The 27,130-nt window shown below is 39.2% G+C and overlaps 1 protein-coding gene across 3 annotated transcripts in view; it reads left to right on the top strand.

Moving 5' to 3' along the window:
* DPYSL5 (dihydropyrimidinase like 5) overlaps nt 1-26,589 on the top strand; it is a 106,986-nt gene extending 80,397 nt beyond the window's left edge. For 2 of the 3 annotated variants that reach the window (XM_051976316.1, XM_051976315.1), the window contains exons 8-13: nt 2,056-2,212; nt 6,362-6,507; nt 8,550-8,688; nt 9,539-9,746; nt 19,147-19,315; nt 23,141-26,589. In XM_051976316.1, coding sequence (XP_051832276.1) covers nt 2,056-2,212; nt 6,362-6,507; nt 8,550-8,688; nt 9,539-9,746; nt 19,147-19,315; nt 23,141-23,226 — 905 coding nt within the window. In that variant the 3' untranslated portion in view covers nt 23,227-26,589. The remainder of the gene's footprint in view (nt 1-2,055; nt 2,213-6,361; nt 6,508-8,549; nt 8,689-9,538; nt 9,747-19,146; nt 19,316-23,140) is intronic. The other variant, XM_051976317.1, reaches the window with a different exon arrangement.
* Nucleotides 26,590-27,130: the final 541 nt, after the last annotated feature.

Genomic DNA, 27,130 nt, shown 5'->3' with positions numbered 1-27,130 from the left:
ATCATCAAGCTTACTGGCACCCAAAGTGAAGTGTTTTTGAGCTGAAAACAGGAATAAAAGGTAGTCTTTTTTGCATATTACCAAAGATGTTCAGTTTCAACAATGATGCTGAGTCCAAGATTATAAATTTAAACACCATTTGGTTATCTGTGCTGTTATTGCCAGCTTCCATTGCTATCCTTCTCCAAACTTGTCTATGTCAAAGATAAGAGCATCTTCTAATCCTTAAACCATCCATCCTTAATTCTTTTCCTTTCCTCTCCTCTACATCCAATTGTTTGCTAAATCCAATTGATTCTACCACCACAGTGTCTCTCAACTCTTTCCTAGCTAGCACTGTCCTCTCCCTCCTGTAAGCTGTGGTAGTATTTGTTTAAGCCCTTATTACATCCTAGAGAAGCAATGGTTCACTGAAAAGAGTATTGGACTGAGGAGAGCTGGCTTTAAGTCTAGATTCTTTTACTTACTTTTTGGACATCAATAAGTCACTCATTTCCACTATGTATCTGCAAAAGGAAGATTATTTGAACTACTACTTTTAGCTATCATTTCTTTGTTCTTTAACTTTTCTTCCTCCTTGACTTCTTATCATTTTTTCTTCTTCCCCTCCTTTGTTAATTTTTTCCTTCCTTGCTCCCCTTTTTCCTTCCATCCTTCCTTCTTTCCTTCAATCTTTCTTTTCTTTTTCTACCTTTTTCTCTTCTCTCCCTGTCTTCAGATCATAGTACAAGAAAGAACTTCAAAGGCCATTTTGTTCATAATCTCCTCACATTTAAGTGAAGAAACTGAGGCCCAAGTAGGTTAAGTGGCTTCTACAAAATTATATGTTATAGACCTTAGGAACTGTGTTTCCGGTATAACTTGGTATGGTCATAAAATTATTGTATTAGTCCTAAAGAATGTTAAAGTATCATTAATTCATGTAATAAAAATTTTGCTAACTAAATCTTTTTAAAAATATTTATTGATTATAAATGGAACCACAATAATAGCAGGCATTTATAGCACTTTTAAGCTTACAGAATACTTTACAAATGTTATCTCATTTGATTCTTATAACAATCTTGAGAAATAGGTACTATAATTATCCTCACTTTACAACTGAGAAAACTGAGACAGAAATGATATGATTTGCCAGTGTTACACAGATAAGTATCTGAAGGAAGATTTGAATGAAGCCTTCCTGACTGAAAGCATATAGTAATCCAACCACACTACACTATGCCCTGCTGAACTTAGCTCTCAGTTTTGCCAGATTATTGGAGACAAGCCAAACCAGGAGAAGAAACCATTAATATAATAAGACAAATAAAAATATTTTCTGAACTGAACTTAAGCTTAAATTATAAAAATTATATTATTATATAATTTATGTTTACATTTATATGTAATTTATATGTAACATTGTTATTATCACCACTCTTGTTTTCCTTTAATCATACTGATAATAGAAATACAAGCTGTTTCAAAATGATGAGCTCTCATCTTCAAATACTTCTAAAAACTGAAAGCTTAATTTAATTGAATCAACTTTAATGATTTTGCAGTTTTAATTTATTTCTTAATTTGGTTAATTTCTAAACCCCATTTTGTTTATTCCACATGTTGCAGAAGATGATAGAATTTAAATCAGGCAAAATAGGGAATATCCTTGGATTACAAAGGCCTTGCCATATGACAAGATATCCCAGACTGTATTCCTGGACCAAACACCTTAATATACTCTTTTATTTTCCATTTGAAAGTACCTAATCCATATAAAGCTCTCAATGCACTATTTATATTATAGACCAATGAAATGCAAGTGTAGACCTATCATCATTTATGCCTTGAATATTAAATGCAGGAAATTTATAGCAGCATGTATATGGAATCCTTCCATTTCTTAGTAAAGTTTTTTATTTTTACTTTATTTCTGTACTTAAAGGCAAAGATACACCCAAATCCTCTAAAATAGTTTGGCAAAGAATAGCTAGCAAAAATTTGATTCAATGAAATGTTTGCTTTAAAAAAATGGATTTACAAAGCCCAGTAATGTCATCTTATCTTTCTCAGGTAAAGTTGTCTATGCAGAGACCACCACTGCACATGCCACATTGACAGGCTTACACTATTACCACCAGGACTGGTCCCATGCAGCTGCTTATGTCACAGTGCCCCCTCTGAGGCTGGACACCAACACTTCCACCTACCTCATGAGTCTGCTAGCCAAGTAAGGAATGTCTGTGTTGTCTTCACATCATCATGACTAGCACGAATTACTCTGTGTGTGTGTGTGTGTGTGTGTGTGTGTATCAGGATGGGAATTTATAGATTTTATAAAGAACAGAAATCTCTGTTCTAAGGATGAAGAATCTACCCTCCACAGACCACATTGGATATCAGTTTAATGACTCCTAGCTCATGGCACAAGATGACTCTATCAAGTATAGAATCCCCAAAATAAGTTCAGACTAATCTATTGAGTAGCTAGCTTATCTAAAAGTGTCTGAAGGTTTAAGAACAACAACAACAAAAAAAGCAATTGTCAAATTGGGACTAAGGATCGATTAGAATTTTAGAAGACATCAGTAAATCATTCTGAAACCCACACTCAAGGGAACACTTAGTACATACTTAAGCACCTCTACTTGTATTCTTTCTCTCCTTTTTATATCTCTCTCTTTATCCCTTTCCTTATCCCTTCATCTCTCTCCTACTACCCATCTATCCATCTGTCACTAACACTGTGCACATGTTATAAGGGCTGCAGTCTATCCCTGAGTGATAATTCTATTGGAAGGCTGGTTGTAAGTGGCAAAGAAATTGCATACAGGTTATGTGTTTTAGCTGGTAGATGTGCCTTGGACAGACTGTCCCATCTGTCTTACTGCTGTCCTCTTCTTTCTAAACATCGATTGTCACTTTCATATTAGGGAGCTTCTTTCCGCAGGCCTGAAGTCAAGTAAGTGAAATCTCTTAGTCCCATGAAGCTGGGCTAGAACAATGCTAAGAGAGTTTAGAGAGGCAGTTTTCATGTTAGAGAAAAAAACTCCCTAACAGCAAAGTGGAGTGGGAGGCCTCCGAAGGTAGTGCGCTCCTAATGAGCTCCTAATCACTGGCGCTCATGAGACAAAGATGATATGGTCATTTGTTGGGGAAATGGTAAAGAAAATTCTTCTTCACTTGCAGTTGGGCAAGATGACGTGTATGTGCCCGTCCCTTCCAAATGAATTTTTGTGTCTCTTTGTTTTCTTTGTGTCTCTTTTCCCTTTTCTTTTCCAGTAACCCGTTCCCTCATTCGCTCCTAGCCTCTCACTGAGCATAAAATGGAATTGAAGGAGATAGATGTACATACATACACGTACATGTACATATATGCCGTTTGTGTGTATATACACACATACATATATATGTGAATACATGAATGTAAGGTCTAAAGTATATATTGTGCACATATGTACATGCATATCTATGTATGTACACACATATTTAGTGGTTCCCCATTTGTCAAAGTTTTATGTTCTTTTTTATAAGGAAAAGTTCAGCATTTTAAATTGCTTTCTCTTAACAAAAAAGCTTTTCCCTTTAATAAGCCCCTTAATATAAATGATAAAACTGCAGCCATTTTTAAAAGTTAGAGAAAATGAATAGAATGTAAATTCCACTTTTCTCTACTTTTAAGCAAAAACAGTTGTTAATTGAGAAAATGGCACATCCATTGATTAGCATCTGCTCCTTTTGTAAGCAGTTAGACAAAAGGTTAAAAGAAATACAGGCTCTTGATTATAAATTAAGTACTGTTCTTACTCTTTCACCACTAAAAACTACCTAAATAATTAGATTGATTGTGGTGGTATAAACCTATAATCTCTGCTATCAGGGAGACTGAAGATGGTGGATCTCTTGAGCTCTCAGGAGTTCTGAACTTCAGTAAAACTAACATCAAGCAGATGTCTGTGCTAAGTCTGATACTAGTATGGTGAACCCCAGGCAGCACAAGGCCATGAGGCTGCCTAAGGAAGACAGACTGACTCTGGTCAGTGATGGAGCTGGTCAAAGCTTGGGTATTAATCAGTAGTGGGATCAGGCCCACTGATGATGACTGCAATTCTAGCCTAAGCAAGCTAGGAAGAGATCATCTGAAAACAAAACACTAACAAATAAATTTTGCTTTACTTTTTATCTAGAGGAAGTCTACGAGTTTTCCCTTTTAAAAAAAATCTTATGGGGTGCACTAAGAATCAAAACAGAGCTTGGTTGAAAAGAAGCTAAAGATTTTAGAACTAATGAATACTCTTGGTGGAGCTTATGGGGCCAGTGCTGGTTCTTTTGGACCCCCTGGAACCTAGGACTCTTTATGTATCAAGAGATTCAAGATGAGCTTCATCAGTGGAGGCTCATCCCAAGCAGAAAGTCCATAGACTAGTGCCAAAGGATGTCACTTCTGATCTATTGCCACTCCTTTTTATAAAGAAGGGACAAAATGAGACCACTCGAACTGGATCCCAAGTGTCATCTCTCTTCTTCTGCTCTCCCTTTTGGTACATGCAGTGCCTGTTTTTTATTCATGATACCCACATTTGTCCCTCCCGAATTAATTTTGAAAGGCAATGTGGCATAATCAATAGAAAGCTGTTCTAAGTTAGGAAGAACTTAATTCAAAACCCACTTCCAATACATATTTGCTGTGTGACTTTGGCCAAGTCACCTCCCCCAGTATCCTTGGCAAATCTCTTAAGTTTTCAAGCTAACATCTATTTGCCTTGGTAGAAGGAGTTTCCACACTAGGAGTGACCAGTGAAATCACAAGCCTAATTCAAAAAAGTAAATAAAAGCCAAACTTCATTTCTTACCATCTTTAATGATTCATTCTGAGCTTTTCTATCAGTGTTCCTAACAGAAGCAACAATAAAGGTAACAGCTGTGTGCATTCAGACTCCTGTCTTAGAAATTCTCAGAGAGTTGTTTTGAAGCATCTTTTGAAGTCTACCAATGAGCTGCTAATTGCTTTTTATGGTGGCACATTATCATGAAAGTGTCAAGTAGGCCCTATGTACTGAAAACTGAGAAAGATAGACTCCAATGACATGCATTTCTACTAGCATTGCTTTGGTCCAATGCTGAATAACTGTACTTTGTAGTTTTGAATAAACTGAGGAGATGGGAAGGGAAAATGTCAAGTCAACCTTTTCTTCTAAAAACTGCTTTTCACTTTAAAAAGAAGAAAAAGAAAAACAACTATCAATCATCAATATGCATTTTGGAACATCAACTACATTGCTTTGAGTGTAGCTTTTTAATATCACTGGAATATTTTGAATGTCCCACTTGTTTCAGGGAAACGTAACTAAAAAGTAAAACAACAACAACAACATCATACTGAGAAATACAGCTTTTTAAAGAAATCTGGGTCATTCAAGTTGTCCCCAATCCACCTGAAAAACCCTTTTCAATTCTAAGATAACAAGGGAAATTGAACTTATGTTTGAATTAGTTTATGATAGTTTACCATTTTTAGATTAAATTTGTAAAACTGTAAATGTTGGGATTGGCAGGGGGAAGCTTCAGTGTAAAAATTTTTAAAAAGAAGTAAAATATTTTTAATGATTTCTTAAATTATACCAGTGATTTAATTGGTATAGTTCCCAGTGAGAAAATTTCCTCTACCAATGCAAATTGATAACTGCCCTACAATTTATAATCCTAGAGAGTTCCTATTGGCTTGTTCATAGTCTTATAACCAGTATGTATCAGAGGCAGGCCTTGAATCCAGGTTTTTCTGATTCCAAATTAAGCCTCCTATACACTATGCTATTATATAGTGCCTCACTTTTTTTTTAAATGTATTTTAAAAGAGAGAAAAATGTTAACAGGATAGAATTATAATTTTTATGTGTCATGTATATAGATATGTTCATTGAGATCCTTTGCATCAATAAAGTAATTTTTGTTATTTTAAATTAATTTGCAAGTTAGTTGCTATATCTTTACTTTATTATTGGTCAAATATGTTTTCTCAGTCCTTATTTGGAAATATACCCCTCACTTATATCATCATTCCTATGGGAAAAAAGATATAATCCAATTTTTTTATGCAGGAAAGATAAGTTGATTATAAACACACTATGGCCTTTCCAATATCTATTCCATTATGCCAATGGTATCCCAGAGTTGTATTTTCTATATGACGTAATTTTCCATCATACAGATTACTTCTCCCTGTCCTTAAGCTGATTTTTAAAAAATTAATTGCTGATGCTCTGAGATTTCTAACCATTTCAGATTAATTTTTTGACAGGAAATGAGATTTTTTTTGGCATTTTAATTAACCATAAGTAGTGCTTATTATGGTGCTTATTATGTCTTTCTGTCCCTTCAGTGACACTCTGAACATTGTAGCTTCTGACCATCGGCCCTTCACCACAAAACAGAAGGCAATGGGCAAGGAGGATTTCACTAAAATCCCTCATGGAGTGAGTGGTGTACAAGACCGGATGAGTATCATCTGGGAGAGAGGCGTGGTAGGTTTTGTGTCTGATTTTTTTTTCTAAATTTCCCTATCTCCTGACTCACATTGTTTTCGTACTGAATGTGTGGCCTAAGCAGGTTCTTAGGAAGGCTCCATCAGCTTATTTCAACAGCTTCCTATCAGAAGAATTCTACCATTTTTGCTTCAGGTTCAAGTCACTTTTGCTCCACAATAGTAATCTGGAACACAATGTCAAGGGAGGAAGTATTGATCTATATCCCATAATAAAAAATGATTACAAACATCATTATCCTTTCCCATCCTTCAGTCATTAAGAATGTGGTAGGAGAGGGAAAAGTTGAAGCACAAAGGAATGCCGAAGAAGTTTTCTCCACTGGAAAAGATTTCCTAGATGAGAATAGGACTTAATTTTGATCTTCCACAGACAAAAATATCACTTAGAATATGAGGCCCAAAATTCAGTGATATATTATTTAGACTATAAGCTGCCCAAAGAAAGTAAAGTATAAGTTAACAAAAATAAAAAACATCTGCCAAGACAAAAGATAAAAATCTTTAATGTAAAAATCAAAAATCTTTCTCATTTCTCAGAGGGCAAGAAAAATTGAACTTAATTAAACATGTCATTTAAATTTATGATAACTAGCCATGTTAGCTTTAGGTAAAATTCAAATTAGCATAGAATTTTAACTTTTATGTTCTGTATCCATGCAGCTATGTTCATTGATATCCTTTGAATAATACAAATTTTATATTATATCTATTTCACAGGATTTGGAGCAGAAATTTTGCCATATTACATAATTATAAATATTACCTAAATCTATGTTTTAATGACATATGATCAGTCAGGTCTTTGATATATTTAAATCTGTGTTTTTGACTAAAAATGTAACATGTGAAGGAATAATAAGGCTATCCCTACCTACCTTAGTGCCTTGAAAATGTTCAGGAAATATTGGATGCCCTGAAAATGTACAGGAAATATTGGGAATTGAAAGTTGAAATTATCAAAAAAAAAGTAGGATAACTATACTGTCAGCTACACAAAATATACATATAATTACAGACACATTGTTACTGGTTTGTATCAATAGATTTTACTTTTCTTTTAGTTAGGAGGGATATAGATTACCAAGCTTTTATATTCATTACAATGGATTTATACTTCACAGCCCTTTGCAGCACTGAGGTTTAAAAAAAATGTAAATGACTGGATAGAGTTAGGTTCATGATGCTCATAAGGCTTGGTGATGCTCATGAAATAAGGCAAACAAAATGTTTGTGGCAGCCCGGTTTGTAGTGGCTAGAAACTGGAAATTGAATGGATGCCCATCAATTGGAGAATGGCTGGGTAAATTGTGGTATATGAATGTTATGGAATATTATTGCTCTGTAAAAAATGACCAGCAGGATGAATACAGAGAGGCTTGGAGAGACTTACATGAACTGATGCTAAGTGAAATGAGCAGAACCAGGAGATCACTTTACACTTCGACAACGATATTGTATGAGGATATATTCTGATGGAAGTGGATTTCTTTGACAAAGACTCAGTTTCAATTGATAAATGATGGACAGAAGCAGCTACACCCAAAGAAAGAACACTGGGAAACGAATGTGAACTATTTGCATCTTTGTTTTTCTTTCAGAGTTGTTTTTACCTTCTGAATCCAATTCTCCCTGTGCAACAAGAAAACTGCTCGGTTCTGCAAACATATATTGTATCTAGGATATACTGCAACATATCTAACATATATAGGACTGCTTGCCATCTAGGGGAGGGGGTTGAGGGAGGGAGGAGAAAAATTGGAACAGAAGCGAGTGCAAGGGATAATGTTGTAAAAAAATCACCCTGGCATGGATTCTGTCAATATAAAGTTATTATAAAATAAAATATTAATTTTTAAAAAATGAAATAAGGCAAAGATCTCATCAAGACCATGTTCTCTCCAGCCAAGCTAATAGGCCTCTGGAAGGAATAAAGGGAAATAATGGAGATTGCATGGTTTTATGAATGAGTCTCGTGGCACTGTGATTTTATATCTTCTACGTGTCTTTTTTTTTCTCCAGGTAGGAGGAAAGATGGATGAAAATCGTTTTGTGGCTGTCACTAGTTCAAATGCAGCCAAGCTTCACAACCTGTATCCCCGAAAGGGTCGCATCATCCCTGGAGCTGACGCTGATGTGGTTGTGTGGGACCCAGAGGCTACAAAGTAAAACCAAACCCCAAATTAGTTTGAAGAACTTAAGAGAGATAGTATTCTAGGATAAGGGCAGACAAAATGAGACTTTCACTCATTTTTGTAAACCTAGAGCCAAAAGTGGTTTTTACATTTTTAAATAGTTTTATTATATTTTAAAATGTAAACCTTGATTTGGACCTCAGATCTAGTTTGTTGACCCATGTTCTAGATCTTTTAGAATGATAAAGAGACTTGAAGCATTGATTGCATTCAATTCCATAAAAATTTTATGAACCCACCATGTTAGAGGCAATGTTCTAGATACCAGGGATACAGAGAGAGATGATATAGTTCCTGCTTTCCAGGATCCCACTATATAAAGAAATGCATGTGAATACCTAAAAAACAAAAGAGTAGGATAAATGTAAAAAAAAAAAAAAAGTTAATCCAGGCAAGTTATTTTAAACCTTTTCTTAAACTAACTAAACCTAATCAGTCTTATCCAGGTGGATTATTTGGGGAGGGGGTGGAGGGCAGAGTTGGACTAGACTTCTGATTTCATAGTATTGGGAACTTTCTGTGGAGATAGACTATTATCTTTTTTGTAATCTTGGCAAATTGCCTACAACACTAAAAAGGTAAATGACTTGGAGTCACAATGCCAAGATATGTCATAGTTGATAATCTGTTATTCCCTGCTGCTTTCTGAGTGGCTGATTAGCTAAAATTCATCACTTGTTAATGGTTCTTTTATTGTATTCTTAAATCAGTGTGGCAAACCACAGTAACTTTTCTAGAATTTAATAATCCATATAAGTAAGCACTGTCTGTAAAGTGTGTTATATTTTACCTGTGACATGCGCATCTCCCTCCCACCCAGGACTATTTCAGCTAGCACTCAGGTGCAAGGAGGAGACATAAATTTATATGAAAATATGCGCTGCCACGGGGTACCTTTGGTCACTATCAGTCGAGGACGAGTCGTGTATGAGAATGGAGTCTTCATGTGTGCTGAGGGCACTGGCAAGTTCTGCCCACTTCGATCCTTCCCAGATACTGTGTACAAGAAGCTGGTCCAGAGAGAGAAGGTAAGAGTTGGAGGGGGGAATAGGAATACTGGCTTGTACTACTCAGAGATGTCTGAGGAAAGCCCTCTTGTTTCTCATAAGTGCTGGTGCTCTTATGCCAAATCCTTGCACAGAGTCTGCCTGAGGCCTTGATTGGCTTAAAGTCTCTTCTCTTTCATTCCTCACTTTGCCAAAAAACAGAAAGAGTAGAAAATGTCAGTGGAGCAAAATGAAATTCAGAAGGAAAAGCTTTCCTGATTCTTCCAGCAGGAAAGCAAATGGAAATATTCTTAGCATCTATCCTTAGATGTCAGAATGGTGGGAAATTGCTGGTCCAGCCTCCAAGTAGGATTGAGTTGATCTTGGTAAATTTCTGTTGTATTCTGGTAATTGCCCAGGAGTTAACTTCATTCCCTGAAACTCTATTGTGAATTGTGGATATATCAGCATTAGATGGAGTTCTACTAAAAACCCGTGCTTCTACAGCATCTGAATTTATCACAGGAAATCTGAAATATAGATAGATCAGTACGGCCTGTTAATCATACTCTTGATATACAAGCTTTTCCCCTAGGGAATCCTGGCAGGCAATTAGATAGGCAGTGATCCAGAGAACTCTATGACCTCCTATATTGCTTAGGAATATAGAGGTGCAGTGGAAAGAGTGCCAGATGTAGAATCAGGAAGACCTGAGTTCAAATCCAGCCTTAGACACTAACTCTGCAACTCTAGGCAAATCACTTAGCATCCATCTGCTTCAGCTTCTTCATCTCTAACATGTAGGTAATAAAGCTAATAATAAACAGGATTGTTAGGAGATAAAAATGAGCAATTTTTGAAAAGCACTTTGCAAACTTTAAAATGCTAGCTGTTATTTAGGAAGAGGTTTAACATCATTTTGAGTCTAGCTGTGAGTATTCTTATATTAATATAAATGGACAACTTTGAGCCCCAGGTACTTCATGTCTTTTGGTCATTCCAGGCTTGTCACATGGATGAGGGCCCTAAGGGACTGGAAAAGATTCAGTGAGAGAAAAATATTCCTGAAGGCACTTTGCTATTTCTCTCACTGTTCCTATCATTAGTTCCCTAAATAATCTGTAATAAAATATAAATAGTAAAATATAGATTCAACCTAATGTTACTTTAAAATCCATCTAGTCTGATATATTCCTGGTACTTCCTTGTCTATTCTACTAAGTGCCCCTGTGAGGCATTTGGAATCACTTATTCCTTTCTCTAACTTCTGTCCTCAAGCCCCAATGCCCACAACTCCTATCCATCAGAGTATAAGAGGGCTCCTCTCCCCACCCACATATTGAGAAGTCCCTTGTTTCAGGGGGCATGAAATCCTTAAAAACAATTCATCCTCTCCTCTCCCCCATCTTTATCTGCTTCTATATTATACTCAGAGTTGGAAAGGACTTCAGTGTTCATTTATTCTATGCTTCACCTTTCAATTAGTCTTAGTTCTTGTTTTCCCCCACTATTATCTCACTAGTTCAGTGCTTAGAGCATAGTAGATTCTAGGGTTTGGGAGGGGTGTGGGTTTGGTCCTCTGGTTTCTGGATATATGACACCCAGAGACAATTCCCAGAAAAGAATCAGGAAAATTGACCCAGCTCAAGAGTCTGATACTGGCCCTGGATCTGCAGTTCTTAAATATAGATTCCCATTTAAGTAGGACTAGGCAAGAAAAAGATATTTGCTATTCAAAACAAACTCAGGGAAGATGGTTTTTTGGGCATTTCTTTTGAGTATCTACATGATTGTAAGTCCTACTTGTCCCCAGACAAAATTTTCCCTCCATCTCCAGCTCTAGAGTCAACTCTGGGTTACAGATTCTATCCAGGGGCTTGAGTTGGGAGGCAGATTCCCACCCCAATCTTCTAAGCACCTGGTATTAATCCCTACTTCTACCTGTTCGTGAGCATAAGAATTTCTTTACCAGGAAGCTGGTTGGTATTATAAATTAAAAGATAGGGATTTTTTTTCTCATTTCAAGGGATGAGGCACTTTGATCACATTCTGTCTGATTTTTACTCTAAATTACCAAGGAGAGAAGAAAATGTTTCCTGTATTCTCTTTGGGATGAAATGGATGGCCTATCTGCATGATCCCTCTGACCAAATGTCTGAGAACTTTTATTCTTGCCCATGTTCAGTCTTTTAGTTTTTTTTCTGCAAAAAGCTTTTCATATAAATGATAAATTTATTGTTTTAACCTATACCTAGCTTTCTTATGCTGAGGGGTTAGTATGTTAGGGACAATAGTATACTTGATTGATAACAGAAAATAGTATCTTTTTAGTCAGCAAGCATTTATAACATACCTACTATGTATCAAGCGTTCTATTAGGCATTGAAGATACAAAAATGAAAAATCACTGGCTCTCAAGCTTATATACTTTGATCACCAACTGGATTTCTAAAATCCCCTTCAGACAGGCTTGAGCTCCAGGGTACTTTGGATTGTCTGTTGTATAGCAGAATTCTTTCTCCTGTTACCGGAAAATTCTCTTGGTCTACAATTTTATTGTACTCTCTTGGTTCCCACCATTGTATGATGCTTAAATACTTCATATTATTAATGAAGTAAGGAACATTATTTAATTTCAGTGGATGAATTTCCTATCTCGTTTATACAGATCTTCAATAAGGCAAAAGGGAAAAGTGAGACTAATTCTTTGTACCAAAAGATCAAAGCTTTCAATAATCCTATATCCTGAAAGTTCAGAATGTTCTCAAACACTCTTTTAAGAGCCAACAAAGATGAAGAGAAGAAATTTAATACTATATCATCTATACAAAAGAAGTTTTTGGTTGCTAGGAAATGCATATTTGAAAATTGAAGATACTAAATCCAAAAGCAAACCAGGTAGTCCCCATCTATGATACAGTGCCGAGTCAAAGACAAAATACAATAGGCCACAACACAGGATCTAAGAGGTATTTCATATTGAGTCAGAAGAGTAATGCAGGATTATTAACATTTGTGATAATCTAGATAATCTCATCAACATTTGACAATGATTCTATGAATTCCTGTAGTAGGTCTTCCCTCCCTCCCACTTCCATATTAGCCAGGTAGTGTAATCAAAAAAAATAGGAAAAATATTTCTAAAATATTAAAGTTCACATCTAAGAATGCTTCATAGGATTTCTAGTTAATGAAAATTTAGTCCCTAATATTACCTCAATAGATGATGATTCCATGAATAAAAATTCATAAAAGAATCTTTGGTAAAAACATGGTCAAAAGACTATGAAAGCCATGGGAGACAATGAGTTGAGGAAAACCAATATAGCATGAGTTGCATCTCCAAACCCAGCTTTCATCCATCTGGCTAGAAAATATACAAAAATCTGCCTGACTTATTTGGTTGATTAGTCATCCATTATTTCATAAGTAGATAAAGCAAACATTTAATTACATTATACCTCAGGGGTAGAACATAGGACCAAGGCCTTTATGTATCCTAGACAAGGTCTGAAAATTGCATTTGTGTTGTCTATTGGGTGAAAAGTGGAAAATAATCTGTTAAAATTTCTTTTTAAAAAGATAGAACCATATTTCTCTCCATTGCTCTTTTTTTTAAATAACTTTTTATTGACAGAACCCATGCCAAGGTAATTTTTTACAGCATTATCCCTTGCACTCACTTCTGTTCCGATTTTTCCCCTCCCTCCCTCTACCCCCTCCCCCAGATGGCAAGCAGTCCTATACATGTTAAATAGGTTACAGTATAGATAAAATCCTATACATGTTAAATATGTCACAGTATAGATACAATCCTATACATGTTAAATATGTCACAGTATAGATACAATATATGTGTGCAGATTCTCCCTTGCTCTTTGGGGTGACAGTGGAACCAGTGCATCTGGATGCTAATATTACTGTTCTCAATTCTATATAAGAAGTGTAAATAGTACCCAGGAAAACAAAGTTGGGAAGAATAGTTGTGCTATATCACTATACTTAGAGAAGGGCAGGCTACAAAAGTGGAAAATGCCCAGTTATTGAAGGGAAAAAAATTATAGAACTTGCCATTACCCAAAACATTTGATCAGTAAAATATCACAGAATTTTGGAGTCAAAGGGAACTCAGTAGCCAGCCTGGTTGTTATCCCTCGTGCTCAGAAGACCAAAATGGCATCATCCATTGGAGACAAGGTACAGTGTATCCAAATGTGGTTGATCAGAGCTATTCAAGCTCAGAAGAGTCTATCACAAATGGGATTCAAATAGTCCCTATGAGACATTTAGAGTGGAGATGAGCAAATTTGCCAGCTCACAGGCCTTTTGAACTACTGCAATACTGCCTTTGGCAGCTAAGCATCTCAGTGCACAGAGCACTGAGCCTGGAGTCAGGAAGACTCATCTTTCTGAGTTCAGCACTGGCCTCAGACACTTACTAGTAGCTGTGTGACCCTGGGCAAGACCCTTGATGTTGTTTGCCTCACTTCTGTCACTGTAAAATGAGCTGGAGAAGGAAATGGCAAACCACTGAAGTATCTCTGCACAGACTTTGAAATATTGTGGAAAATAGAAGGGTCTGGAATGTTTGTGTCCATGGAGTCATGAAAAGTCAGACATGACTTAACAATTTTGCCTTGTTGTTTTTTTCTCACATAAAGCCTAAATTTTCCCTTTGAAAATACCATCTATTGTTCCTGGTTTGAGTTCTCCTATAGCTAAAGTGAACGAAACAAACTACTACTTCTTGCATGTGACAGTCCTTCAAATGCTTGAAGACAGTTCTTTTGTCTCCTGATAATCTTTTCTTCTCTATACTAAACATCTACCCTTCATTTTATCTATTTATGCCTTCAAAGCTTTTCACCATCCTATCAATAATTATTGATCCAGCTGCTGTCTTCCCCATTTTTATGAGCTTAATCTACAGAGGTATTGAGGTCCATAATCACTCAGAAAATTTCAGCCTAACTATTCACACAGAAAAAACCCGAGTGAAGAATGTCCATTGTCCAAACTATCATGTGTGCCATATCAATCTGTGTGTCTGTGTGTATAAAATCTTAGACAGGCACTGTGGCTTGACTCTGAATTGAACCAAGAATTTTATTGCTTTTGGAAAATCATGCAATGCTTTTCATGTTTGCAAGCTTCTCCTTGAAAGAAGAAACCCATCTTTTTATATTAATAATTTAATAATCTTCTCATGATTTGGTATAACCACAAATCTTCAATATATCACAGTCTGCAGAAAATTAAAGTCAGAAGCCACCCAAAGAGCAATGAAGAGGGCCAATGTGACTAGGCTGCAACATATTACCAATGAAGACCTGCATAGGAGAAGCTGTGTATAGGGAGTTAGCAGAGTGATGGATATTTTTGTAAAAGAGAGAGAGCTGGTCATGTACCAAGAGGGAAAGATAGCTAGTGGATAGCAAGTGTGTTCCATTTTTAGATATATGATGTCATGATACCTAGAGGAAAGGCAAGAAAATGCTAAGTGGACATATCTGGAGCATTTTAGGAGAAGATACAAACAAGAATCAAACAGAATGAGAAGACATAGATAGGTTGCAATCTGTACTGTTGGAAAAACCACCCACTGACATCAAAAATTCTTCAAAGTGTTTGTCAATTTCCAAAGTTTCTGTTCACCAAAGTCTTTGAGCTTTATTTATTTTGGTAAATAATCAGCGGAAGAAATTTTATCAAGAGGATGGAATGAGAATGTTCAGTGAAAACTGCTAATACAGCTCATTTGAAATATGGAATGTATAAAGGAGAGAAAAATGAAATTAGGTGAGGAGAAAGTCCATGAAATATAGAAGTGTCAAGAAGACAGTGTATGACAATCAAAATGAGATGCAACACTTCCTGTCTCCCAGAGCAAAAATAAAGAAAAAGGATAAACTTATGAATGTCTTATTCTTGTGAACTCTGAGGAATGAAGATAATAAGTTGAAGCTGATGGATTTGAAGGTGGTTACTGATACTTAAACAACAATAGAATATATTTTGAAGGCTGTTAAAAAGTAAAAATCACTAAAACTTCAAGGACCTGTGCTCAGCTGGGTATGCCCTGTGTGAACCTCCTTTGTGTCCAAGTAAGTAGTTCCACAAGTTTCTGTGACCAAAAGTATTAGTAACTTGCTGGACAATGAGTTTCTCAGAAGTGAGTGTAAGATTAATCAAGAGTGTATTCAGATGATAAACATACTGCAAATGACCTTGAATTTTTCCCAGTTTGGTAGAGCTAGTCATATTTGTATTCCATTAGCATTGCCTTTCAGAGCCCAGGTCACCTCCATACCATGATCAAGCATCAGAGAAAGGCTGTTAGATGAATTAAAGATATTGAAAAAAGATTAAAAATTGGGGGGGGGGGGTCATTGAAATCCAGAAACAATTTTGGGGGAAAGGATGAATATTATTAGGCATAAATTTTATTTTTCAAAGTTGCTATGTTATAGCCTCCAAATTAGTCATCAGGTTCTACATAAACACCACTTCTTTTAAGAACAAAGCAAATGACAATAAAGCAACTTGATATATAGAGTTGCTTCAGGAAAACAAAAGTGACTATTTCTATTAGTTGGATTTAACCAAATTCCCTGTTATAGATGAGACATGACAAAAATATATAATGATAATATTTTGAGGTCTTGAAAAAAAGTTTAAATTATATATTCAATATATTCTTGTTAATAGGGCTGGGAAATTTGAAATAAATAGATTAAGTTACACCTAAAGCATTAATCAATTATTCCACAAAAGCATGATATATCATAACTGATTTGTATGACTGAGGGACTATTAAGGGGTATAATATTAATTATGAGTGATTTTAGAGAGAGAGAGAAAAGAAGAGAGAAGGGGCATTTCTTAATGTGTGCACGTGCATAAGAATTATTGACTGAATGCCAATTTTAGAAATTACACTTAGCTAGGTGTTCTAAAGAATTTTTGGACAGGCATATATTATACAAGATTATTCTTTGAAAATATTAATAATAACAGAAGCTTGCATTTTTTAATTACAAAATACCTTCATATACATTAAGAAAGATCTCAGGGGGGCAGGTCTGACTTTCTTTCAAAGAAAACTTGCTTTTCTTCTTTCTCTCCCCTGATACCCCTTATCTCAAGCTTTGGCTTTGGAGTCAGCATTCTAGAAGTCAATAAAGAGCACATAAGAGGGTGTGATAGCTTGTCAAGTTCCATATCTTCTTCCAGCATCTGGCAGAGCCTTGTTTCTATGTAACAGTATTCAAAGGAGACAAGTTATTTTATTACTGATATTTATAGCTACATGGGTCTCATCCAGCATCAGCACCTAATATGATGCTATAGAAAAATCTTAGATTCAGAGCTAAAAGTCCCAAATTCAAATCCCAGCACAGTACTCAGGGATGTTGTACCCTGACGCATTTTTCTTTCCTTTCAACCCCTTTTTTCTCCTTTGTGAGCTCCTCCTTTCGTCTCTGTTTCAGGAAGGGCCCTAGGCCAACCTGCTTCTGACTTCAAAGATTTTTCTACCATGTTTCCTCTACTCCTCACTAGATACTTTCTCCATTCCCTACCCTCAGTTTTCTAGATCCTTTTTATGGATTTTCTTCTCTCATTAGAATGTAAGCTTCATGAGGGCAGGGGACTGTCTTTTTTCTTAAATGTGTATCCTCAGTGTTTAACAAAGTTCCTGGCACTTAATAAGCTCTTAATGAAATGCTTATTGCCTCTTTTCCCTGGCTGACTCTGTGCGACCTACTTTGTATGACTTTAGGCATCCCTTTTTTGGACCTCAGTTTCCTCATCTGTAAAATGAATGGGTTGGACTAGGTGACCTTTGATATCCATTCCAGTTCTAAATTTGTGTTTGTGTGTATGAGAGAGAGTGACTGGATTTCAGTGATTCCTGGGGACCAAGAATCGTATCCCTAAATTTGAGGGCAAGGCAAAAAAGAAAAAGAGCCTTACTCTGCATCCCTAAGTTATGTAAAACATAAATACAGTACCTCCCCTGCCATATCCTTAGAACACAAAGTAGCATGGACCCCTGTACAAAATATAATTTCACCCCCACACTAGGAACCTGTTTCATTGAGAGCACAGGAAAGGATGGTAGACTTTTTGGCTACTGTAATATAAGAGAAAGTCAGCTTCACCCGTCTATGATATTGGATGCTTTTAAGACTTATGGGAAAATATGATACATTAATATTTTTAAAACTATAGTTTATAATATATTTAATGAGGCCATTAATTTTTTTCTTCTCTACTTAGTAGCAATTTTGTAAGTGTGTTTTCTCTTGAGGTCTCTTACATAATGCTTCTCTGTATTCCTCTGGCTAGGATGATCATCCCTTTTTATAATTGCAAAGAAAAGAACCAACCAAATCATTCTAATTAATCATTAATAAGTTAATGTTAATCTAATTAATCAGTAAATAAGATCTAAGCTTGGCTTATTTTCACAATCTAAATTTTAAATGCTGAGTGAATAAATTTTTCTTAACTATTTGTGCTTCTATAGTGGGAAAATCGCTACTCACCTATATAAATCGTATCTCCCCACCTCTGCAGCATGGCAAATTTTCTGAAAAAATTGTTTATCTCTTTGAGACAATATTTAAAATCAGTGTTGTAACACAATTCAATTTGGTAAGCATTTATAAAGTGCCTTTTGTGTTTGAGGCCTGGTGTTGGTTGCCAAAAATAAAATAGCCTCTACCTTGGAGAAATTTAAATTCTGCCAGAGCAAGCTGATGGGGCATGATGTGGAAAAAGGCTGAAGAAATACAATAAGTAGACAGATAAGTAAATACAAAGTAATAGGGTGGAGAATGGTCACTAACAACTAATGGAAGTATCAGGATCAGAAAAGACCTCTGGTAAGGGACAGCCCCAGAGTTAAGCCTTGAAGGAAGCAAGAGGTTTCAAAAGGGGAAAGCAAGAAGAGATATTAATCCAGACATGAGGGATGCCTTACTCTACAAAGGGACATTGGGGGGGAAGATGTAATATTTATATAAGCACTATTTCCTTAATGAAATTACAGTGACAAAATAAGCATTTTTGGATATTAGGCAACAGGAATGTGTCTGAACTACCATTCGTTTTATTCGGTTTTAATTATTCTGTATTATCAATGTTCCTTAATGTCTCCAGAATCTATATACTCCAATAACCAGGGGTGCCTCCCCTGTTTCCTTGGCTGTCTCCAGTGTTGGAGATGAGCCTGAGGCTTTCTTTACACACACAATTCAGGGACACAAAAAAGAATTCTTCCTTAGAAATCAGAATGTATCCTTTGCTATAGAGGTGAGTGTAGCTACATCCAGTATTCTGTCGGCCACCAAGAATATCCCTGGAAGAAGCCCTGAGTCAAACCACTTGGCTCTGATGGTGTTGTCTTTTTTTTTTCCTCCCCTCCCCCCTTTATTAGAGCTTAAAGGTTAAGGGAGTGGACCGCACTCCCTACCTGGGGGATGTAGCTGTGGTTGTGCATGCTGGGAAAAAAGAGATGGGAACTCCACTTGCAGACACTCCCACCCGGCCAGTCACCCGACATGGGGGCATGAGGGACCTTCACGAGTCCAGCTTCAGCCTATCTGGTAAGAGCAGGGGCAGCACAGTGTGGGGATCTTCGCTTGGGCCCCAGGGGGGTGGGGGCAGGGGGGCAGGGAGGGCAGAGGGAAGAGGCAAAACGATGCAGCTACATCAGGTAGGAGGAAACTGCCTGAGGTACCTGTTCATCCCTCCCCCACTCTCTGGAAGCAAGTGTTAGAGTAGAAGAGCTAAGAGTTTTTGGAGCAGGCTAGGATACTATCCGATTTGTGCCTAGAGAGTTCCCGGGAGCTAATTCCTTTAATCAGTGTGGCCACTGCCTTTTCTGCAATTTTCAGTCTTAAAATTACTTGGGATACTAAGAGATTAAGTGACTTGCCCTCCATCATATAGCCATTGTGGATCCAAAACTGTACCCGAACCCAGGTCTTGTTGCCTGTGAAGCCAGCTCTCTAACCATCACATTGCTTCTCATAACTCTGAGCTAGATATGGTAGCAGAGGTCCTCAAACTTTTTAAATAGGAGGCCAGTTCACTGTCCCTCAGACTGTTGGAGGGCCGGACTGTAGTAAAAGCAAAACCTTTGTTTTGTGGGCCTTTAAATAAAGAAACTTCATAGCCCTGGGTGAGGGGGATAAACGTCCTCAGCTGCCACATCTGGCCTGCGGGCCGTAGTTTGAGAACCCCTGCTAATGCTGAGATGAGAGAAAGACAGACAGAAAGGGACCTTTTGGACATATCCAAAACAACCATCTCTCCCGAGACTGTCAAGTTTAAATCAGTATTTAGCATTTCCCACCCATCAAGTCTCCACCCCTTTCAATCTACTTGAGGCTTCAATATATAGCAAATTCTACTCTAGCAATGAATTAGCACCTCAATGTGGATGTCATTATCCCTGTGGATTCTGGGAGCCCACCTCTAATTCCTCCAATCAACTTTCTGGCTCTTACCTGTTCTGTAGGATTTTTTATTTCTGATTTTTTCCCCCTTTCCCTAACATCCATTCTCTCTCGCTCCCCTTCTCTCTCCCCTCCTCTCTTTCCCCCCCTGTCCTTCCCTTCTCTCTTTCCTTTCCTTTTTCCCCACTTCTCTCCCCTTCTCTCTTTCTATTTTCCCCACATACATCATTTTTCAGTTTTCTGTCCTTCTTTAAGCTTTTAAACTTTTTTCCCTGAGGCAATTGGGGTTAAGTAACTTGCCCAAGGTCACAAAGATAGGAAGTGTGTTAAGTGTCTGGAGTCACTTTTGAATTCAGGTCCTAATGACTTCAGGGCAGGTGCTCTATCCACTGCACCACCTAACTGCCCCTAAACATATTTCCTCTGTTGAAAAGACGCATTATTTCCTTTTCTTTTTTCTTTCCTTATGAGTTCCAGTTTCTTTTTTTATCTTTCCTCATAGTCTCTCCCTAGCAGCCTGTAAAATCTTGGGGATCCTTGGAGTATCTAGGTCCAATTCCAACATCTTTCATTTCTTCAAAAATGGGATTACAATTTGATTCCTTCAAAAATGAGATTACAATTTGATCCCTGAGCCTGGGACCATGGGCTGCTTCTTGGCAAAGATAGTGTCCTCATATGCTCTGACATTTAATAGCAACATATGGATAAACTGCTTCTTGTTGGCAAGTGCAGAGATTTTGGAGTTTATAAAATGTGCTAAGACTTCCAAATTACTCTGTGTTAGGAGGAACTATATCATCTCTCCCCTAAAAAGGACAGTGAGCACCTATCTCCCAATATTCTATAGTTAAATACTCGATTCATTTGTAGAATCTCACCAGCTATAACAGCATGGCAATTGGATTGAATAAGGATCTGATACACCAATTCAGGAGTAGGAAGGGCCTTTTATTTTTTCTTTTAAAAAAATATTTGTGTTGATGTTTGTTGTCTTAATTTAATATATTTCGAGTTAAAAAGGGACCTCAGAGGTCATGTAGTACAACCCTTAACTCAACGGATGAGGAACCTGACTCTGTATTTGCATCCTAGTCATTTTATTTTTTGTTTAACCAGAATTGTTTTTCTCCCAACCGTCTCTGATCAAAGGATATGCACAGCTTAGTGACTGATCATTTTATAATCAATCATAGTTATTTCCCAACAACCTACAATCTATACTGAACCCTCCTTTGTGACAAAAAACAATTTAAATAAAAACACCAAAAGTAGAGAAACCTTGTCTGACAGTGTATATAATATTCTTTCTGAGTAGTCCCTTCCCCCCCCCTTCTGAGAAGGAAAAGGATTGTTTTAAGTTCTCTCCACTAGAAAACCTCTTCATTAGTTTTCCTGTTACTCAGAATTCACCTTTCTCTTGTAATCATTGTGTATTTTGTTCTCAGGAGTAGGAGTCTTTAACTTCTACTTTCTATGAATTTCCTTATTCTCTTAGTTGCCTACATAGGGCATGGAATTATCATGTCAGAAGTATGCAAAATAATGCAGACATTCTTGCAGGGCAGAAATTTTCCATTGCTATCATTGTTCCCACCAGTCATGAGGAGTGTAATACAACATAGAAAAGGGAAGCCCACCCCTTCAGTAGTCTCTGGTGAGAGAGGGTGGGAAATGGTACATTGAGACTCAGAACGCTTGCACATTTGATGGTTTCTTCTTACTATCATGCAGCCTAACTCAGGGTCTTTGGTATGTTGATTACCCATCTCCTGGCCTACCAGAACCACCAACTACCCCATTAATTTACATTAAATTAATCTAGAATTGTAAAAAGCAAACCCTTCTCCATGCAGAACCACATATGGTCATATCTATTCTAGTCCCAGAAGTAAATAGAACCTCTATCCTCACCTTAGCTTTCGAACTACTAATTCTCTTCTTTCTATGCAGAACTCAAGAAAAAAAAATAGCATTGCCCGTATGTATCTAAAAAGTTCTCAGAGTTGGGGGAGGGAGGGATCATAGACAATTAGGAGAAGAGATCCATGAGGATGGTGAGAGATCTAGAAAGATGGTCTACAAGAATTAATTGGAGAAACTGGGGATGCTTAGTTGAGTTTAAAACTCAAGAAAGGCATGAGAGCTGTTCTTAAGTATCTATAGGGCCATCATTGGAAGAGGGATTATCCTTGGCCATGGATGGAGGAGCTAGGAACAGGAAGTTGTTGAGAGGCAGATATAAGCTAGATTTCAGGAAAAGTTTCTTGACAATTAAAGCCATCTGGAAGTAGAAGGGGCTGTTCATTATACCAAGGCTGGATTTCCATTTATCAGAAGAAAAAAAAAAACTGTAGACAAGATTATTTGAATATAGATTTTCTAAGAATCTCTTTAGCTCTTCGATGTTTGTTTCTTCCCACTTTAAACCCCTTCCCTGGCCCAATGATCTGGACCTCAATCCTGTGCTGGCACCTTAAAGCTAGAACTCAGCTGGTTCCGTTGAATTTCATGAATCTCTTGCCGAAACTAAGTCTTGTTATGTCTTTAGCCAGGGTCTCTGAGGTCCGACTCTGATTTCTCAGTACAGTGAAGTATTTTTGAAATGAAAAGAAGTTTGGTAAGAAGCAGACCCTTTCCAAGAGAGCGGTCCCTGCCTGCTTTTAGACCCTTTTACTTTGTATAAACCACCAGAATCCTTGGGTGCCAAATTTAGACTAATATGCCCCCAGCCCAGGACAGATCTATAGAATATAGAGTGGACTGTCCAAATGAATCAATCAGTAAGCATTAGTACCAGCTCTGTGCTAGGCATTTTGCTATATTCTGGGAATACAAAAAAAGGCACTAAAAACACACAAAAAAACCCCAGGCCCTGCCCTCGAGGAGCTTAGTCTTTAGACGGAGGGAAAGGGTAGCGGCCTCGGACAAGGTTAGCAGCGTCTCACTCTGTCGTTCTGCCCCTTACAGGTTCTCAAATCGATGACCATGTTCCAAAGCGAGCCTCGGCTCGGATTCTCGCTCCCCCCGGAGGCAGGTCGAGCGGCATTTGGTAAAGACGCTGACCAGCCTCCCATCTAAGGATGCAGCAGCAGCTAGCCAGCCCACCTTCTGGCCACCACTGCGGTTGCACGGGGAGGCTGGGCCAGACAGTCCAACACCCTAGACGGCGGGAGGGGGGAAGGGAAGGGCACACAGGACACTTGGGAGCACTTCACATGTCTGAAACGTCATTCACTATGCTTTGAGCCAATCCTAACAAGCACTTTGGGACGATGCTCCTCTTGCTGTAGTCCTTTCCTTTCCTGGCCTCCGCAGGCTGCATCGGTGGGCCAGGGGGGCCCGGCACTATGCACTGACTGCATTGCATAGGCAGCGGCCTCGCCCCAACTCTCACACTGGCCTTCGGCTGTTTGCTTGGCGAGGAAGCAGCAGCTTGAAGGGCCTTCTTCCTAGCCCGGCCAGCCGCTGTCCAGGGCACTTTGGCAGAAGTGTTTCAAAAGCAGTCGTCTCCCTCCCGTCCCAGGCCCCTCCCGTCCCCCGGCCCCCCTCAGAACCCCATTTCCCAGTTCTGCTAGTCGGTGTACCCAGCCCTGTCCGAGACTCCCTCCCCTCCCGTAGTTCCTGAGCTCCTCAGCGGTCCCGTTCCAAGCCGAGGCGTTTATGCAGATGAAGCAAACGAACCCTTTGCCAGCTCCCCCGCCTCCCCTCTTCTCCCAGTCCCTCCCGCACTTACACAAAGAACAAGCAGCCGAAGACCGAGCTGGGAGCCGGTGCGAGGCCTCGTGCCATGCGCGTGTAAATGATTTTGTTTTGCACGTTTGGTTTGAGCAGTGGTTTGGTTTGGTTTGGTTTGTTAGTGCATCATGTGAAAAAAACAGTGCTTTGTGTCACTTAGCGTTAGGATAGAAACGGGGATAGACATGATCCTCCAGAGATGCTGCAGTCAGCGCCAGCCCAAGCGGCAGGGCAGGAGAGAACAAGCCCCCATGCTCCCGAACTGGGTCTTCCACTTGGTTAAAGGGCAAAAACGAGTCCTGCCTCCACCCTCCCCCAAGCCTGATAGACACAGCTCCCAGATCCTCACGGCAACCAAAATCTAGAATCTGATCCTGTAAGAACAGCCTGGGCATCCATTATTTTAAAAATTCAGACTTGTATGGTCTTAACCCTCCCGTTGCTGATCTCCCTGAGCCGATCGAGAGCTCTGGGACAGAAGCCGGAGCGGTCCTCCTCTGTGACTGGCAAGAAACCTCCCATCTTCCAAGAGAGGAGGAAAAGGGGGGGAGAAGGGCCTGGAGAAGAGGAGGGATGGGGAATTTAGGCAGGAAGGCCGCAGCTACAGGGGTCTGGAAGGCTGTCCTTAGGACATCGCGACCAAGCCTCCAGCCAGCCCCATCCCCACACCCCAGTTCTCGGGTCAGCTCCACCCCCACATCCCACGTCTCTGACCAGCCCCACCCCCACAGCCCACGTCTCCGGCCAGCCCCACCCCACAGCCCATGTCTCCGGCCAGCCCCACCCCTATCCCCAGTGTCTCAGCCTTATCCTCTACCCCAGCCTGCTGCCACCATCTTCCCAAGGTTCCTAATGCCTGAACCCAGCCCTTTCCTGATACTGAGGCTATTCTTTATTTGAAAGGAAATGTAATTTTAGGAAGGGTTTGCCTTCCAATATTGAAGACCACTGGGCTTTTCAGTTGGGATACTCAGATTTTGAGACCTCAGCCACATGGGGTGGGGGGTCTCCATCTACTACTGAGTGACATTCTCTCTTGACAGAAGGATGGGAGGACTTACTCAGGCCAGGAGACACCCTCCTTTTCTTGAGCTCTATTTTAGTTCCTTAGTTTTAGCCCTGCCCTTGTTTAGACTGGTGTCCCATCTCCCGGGAAGCCAGTCCCCCACGGCTCCTAAGCTCCGACGGGACTTCTGCTGGGCCCCTGGCTAGTCTCGCCAGAAGTTGCCAGAATTGCCCCCGCAGCTTTGATCAGGCATCCTTGCTATGGAGAGGAGGTGTGAGACCACTCCTGGTTGCCCTCCTCACCAAATAATTGCAAAATCACTTGCAGAATTTGCCTCCCAAGTGAATCCTTAACAGGCCATATATGTGTTTGCTTGTTTTCTCTGATGGCCATTCAGTCTAAAGCAAAAATCCTTAAGTCCTTGGTGTCTGTGCTAGGACTAGAGAACATCAGAGGCTTGCTCTGTGTTTTGAACTCTAGTCTGCTATGGCAGTTTTACACCCACCCTCGACTCCCAACCCGATCTCAGTCTCAGGAGGACCCTGGAGAGAAGAGGTCATTGCTGGCCAGAAGATAAAAGGCAAAAAGATGGTGGGAATGAAGTGTATTACAGGCAGTTATAGAAATGGTAGCCAAGTGGCAGAAACTGGGGTCTGGGGAATGGAGTCCAGCTTGGCCCCATGAGGATGTGGATGCCAACAACGGCTGCTCTGGTTGTGGTTCTGAATAAAATTAACTTTCTCCCTACTTTCCACGTAGTGGGACTTGGGCAGATGCCAAAGAGCAAGGAGAGAGCTGGCCAGCAGAGTAGACCAGAACTACCCCATAGTTTTGCTGGGAGAGCTTTTTTCCATACAGGTCCCAATATTGCAATTTTAGAATTAAAGTGTCCAGTGCAGGGAGGAAGGAGAAAGGGGAGTTGTGGAACCACATTCCTTCTCTTATCATAATTGCAGATCTAAAAGGTCATTTTTCCCACCCCCCTCCCTACCCTTCTGACCTCTCTCCATGACTCACCCACACCCAAAAGCTTTTAGCTAGAAAATCAGTTGTTCCAAAATGTCATAAAAAATAGCCAGCCTCTCCTCTTCCCCTCCACCCTGATTCTCCTTGCCCCTTTACAGAGCCCAGAGCCACCTGGAAGACATATAAACTTGTGTCTCATGGTTGGAATGAAAAGGGTCTCTGGTTGCATTGAATGCAGCTCTCAAACTGGTCTTGTACTTGCTGGAATAAATGCTGTTTTTCTTGCCTTAGCTGCTCTCTAGGTTTGTGGGGTTGTGTTATGGGAACATTGTGCTACTACTGTGTGTGTGTGTGCGTGTGTAGTGCTAGGAATCCACAGTAGGTCTCTGTCAAGTCTGTACCGTGATGAGGGCTTTTTGAACTCTGACCCAGAAACCAACAGAACCAAACTGAAACCAAAACCTCCTCCAGCAGCAACAGAGGCGGCAGGCATGGTCTGGGGTCAGCATGGAACCACCCCAGAGCCCAGGCACCCAAGTGACTTTCCTTATGCCTCCGTAATGTTATGGTGCTAAGAACGTGTCAGTCCCCAAAAGGACACACTTTTCCTGTGCTTTAGCCACCTGTTTCAGACAAAACAACACACACACAAACACCCCAACACATTGTGTTCTGGTGCAGGTTTGTATTAAACTGTAGCTACTTCTCACTTTGTCTCAGTTGTGTTTTTTCAAGGGAAAAATGTGCATGGAACCCTTTTTATTGAACTTGGAATGTTTAATATGTAAAAGCCCTGAATACAGGAGAGAGAAAAAATGTTCTCTGCTGATTTATTCCCCCTTCTCCAGAATCAACCTCATTTTTTTTAGCCATTTGGAAATCCTTGGCCCAAACCTATACTCAATCTTAGTCTGTGCTTTCAAACGTTGGTTCCCCAACTGCTAATCCTCTACCATCCTTTTATTTATATAACTGTTCCTATGGAGAAGTTTGATCACAGAAGTGCCTAGAAGCAGGACTGATTCTAGTCAAAAATTTGAAAGACAAATCTTGTCCCCAAAACCCATATATCTTCCTTTCTGCACCCCTTTTCTCCCCCTCACCACCAGCATCCTCAGTACCACCTCTGATTGTCTGAAATCTCATCCTCCAATGCTCTATATCTGTCTAATCATATCCTGAGTTACGGAATTACCTTCCCAGGGTAAAACACCTTTGTGAATTTTAGAAGAATCTAAGTTAACCTAAAA

This window comes from Antechinus flavipes, chromosome 2 (genome assembly GCF_016432865.1).
Source record: "Antechinus flavipes isolate AdamAnt ecotype Samford, QLD, Australia chromosome 2, AdamAnt_v2, whole genome shotgun sequence".
Lineage (NCBI taxonomy): Eukaryota > Metazoa > Chordata > Mammalia > Dasyuromorphia > Dasyuridae > Antechinus > Antechinus flavipes.
Note: the sequence above shows the minus strand (reverse complement) of the source record. Positions and strands in the feature narration are given on the sequence as shown.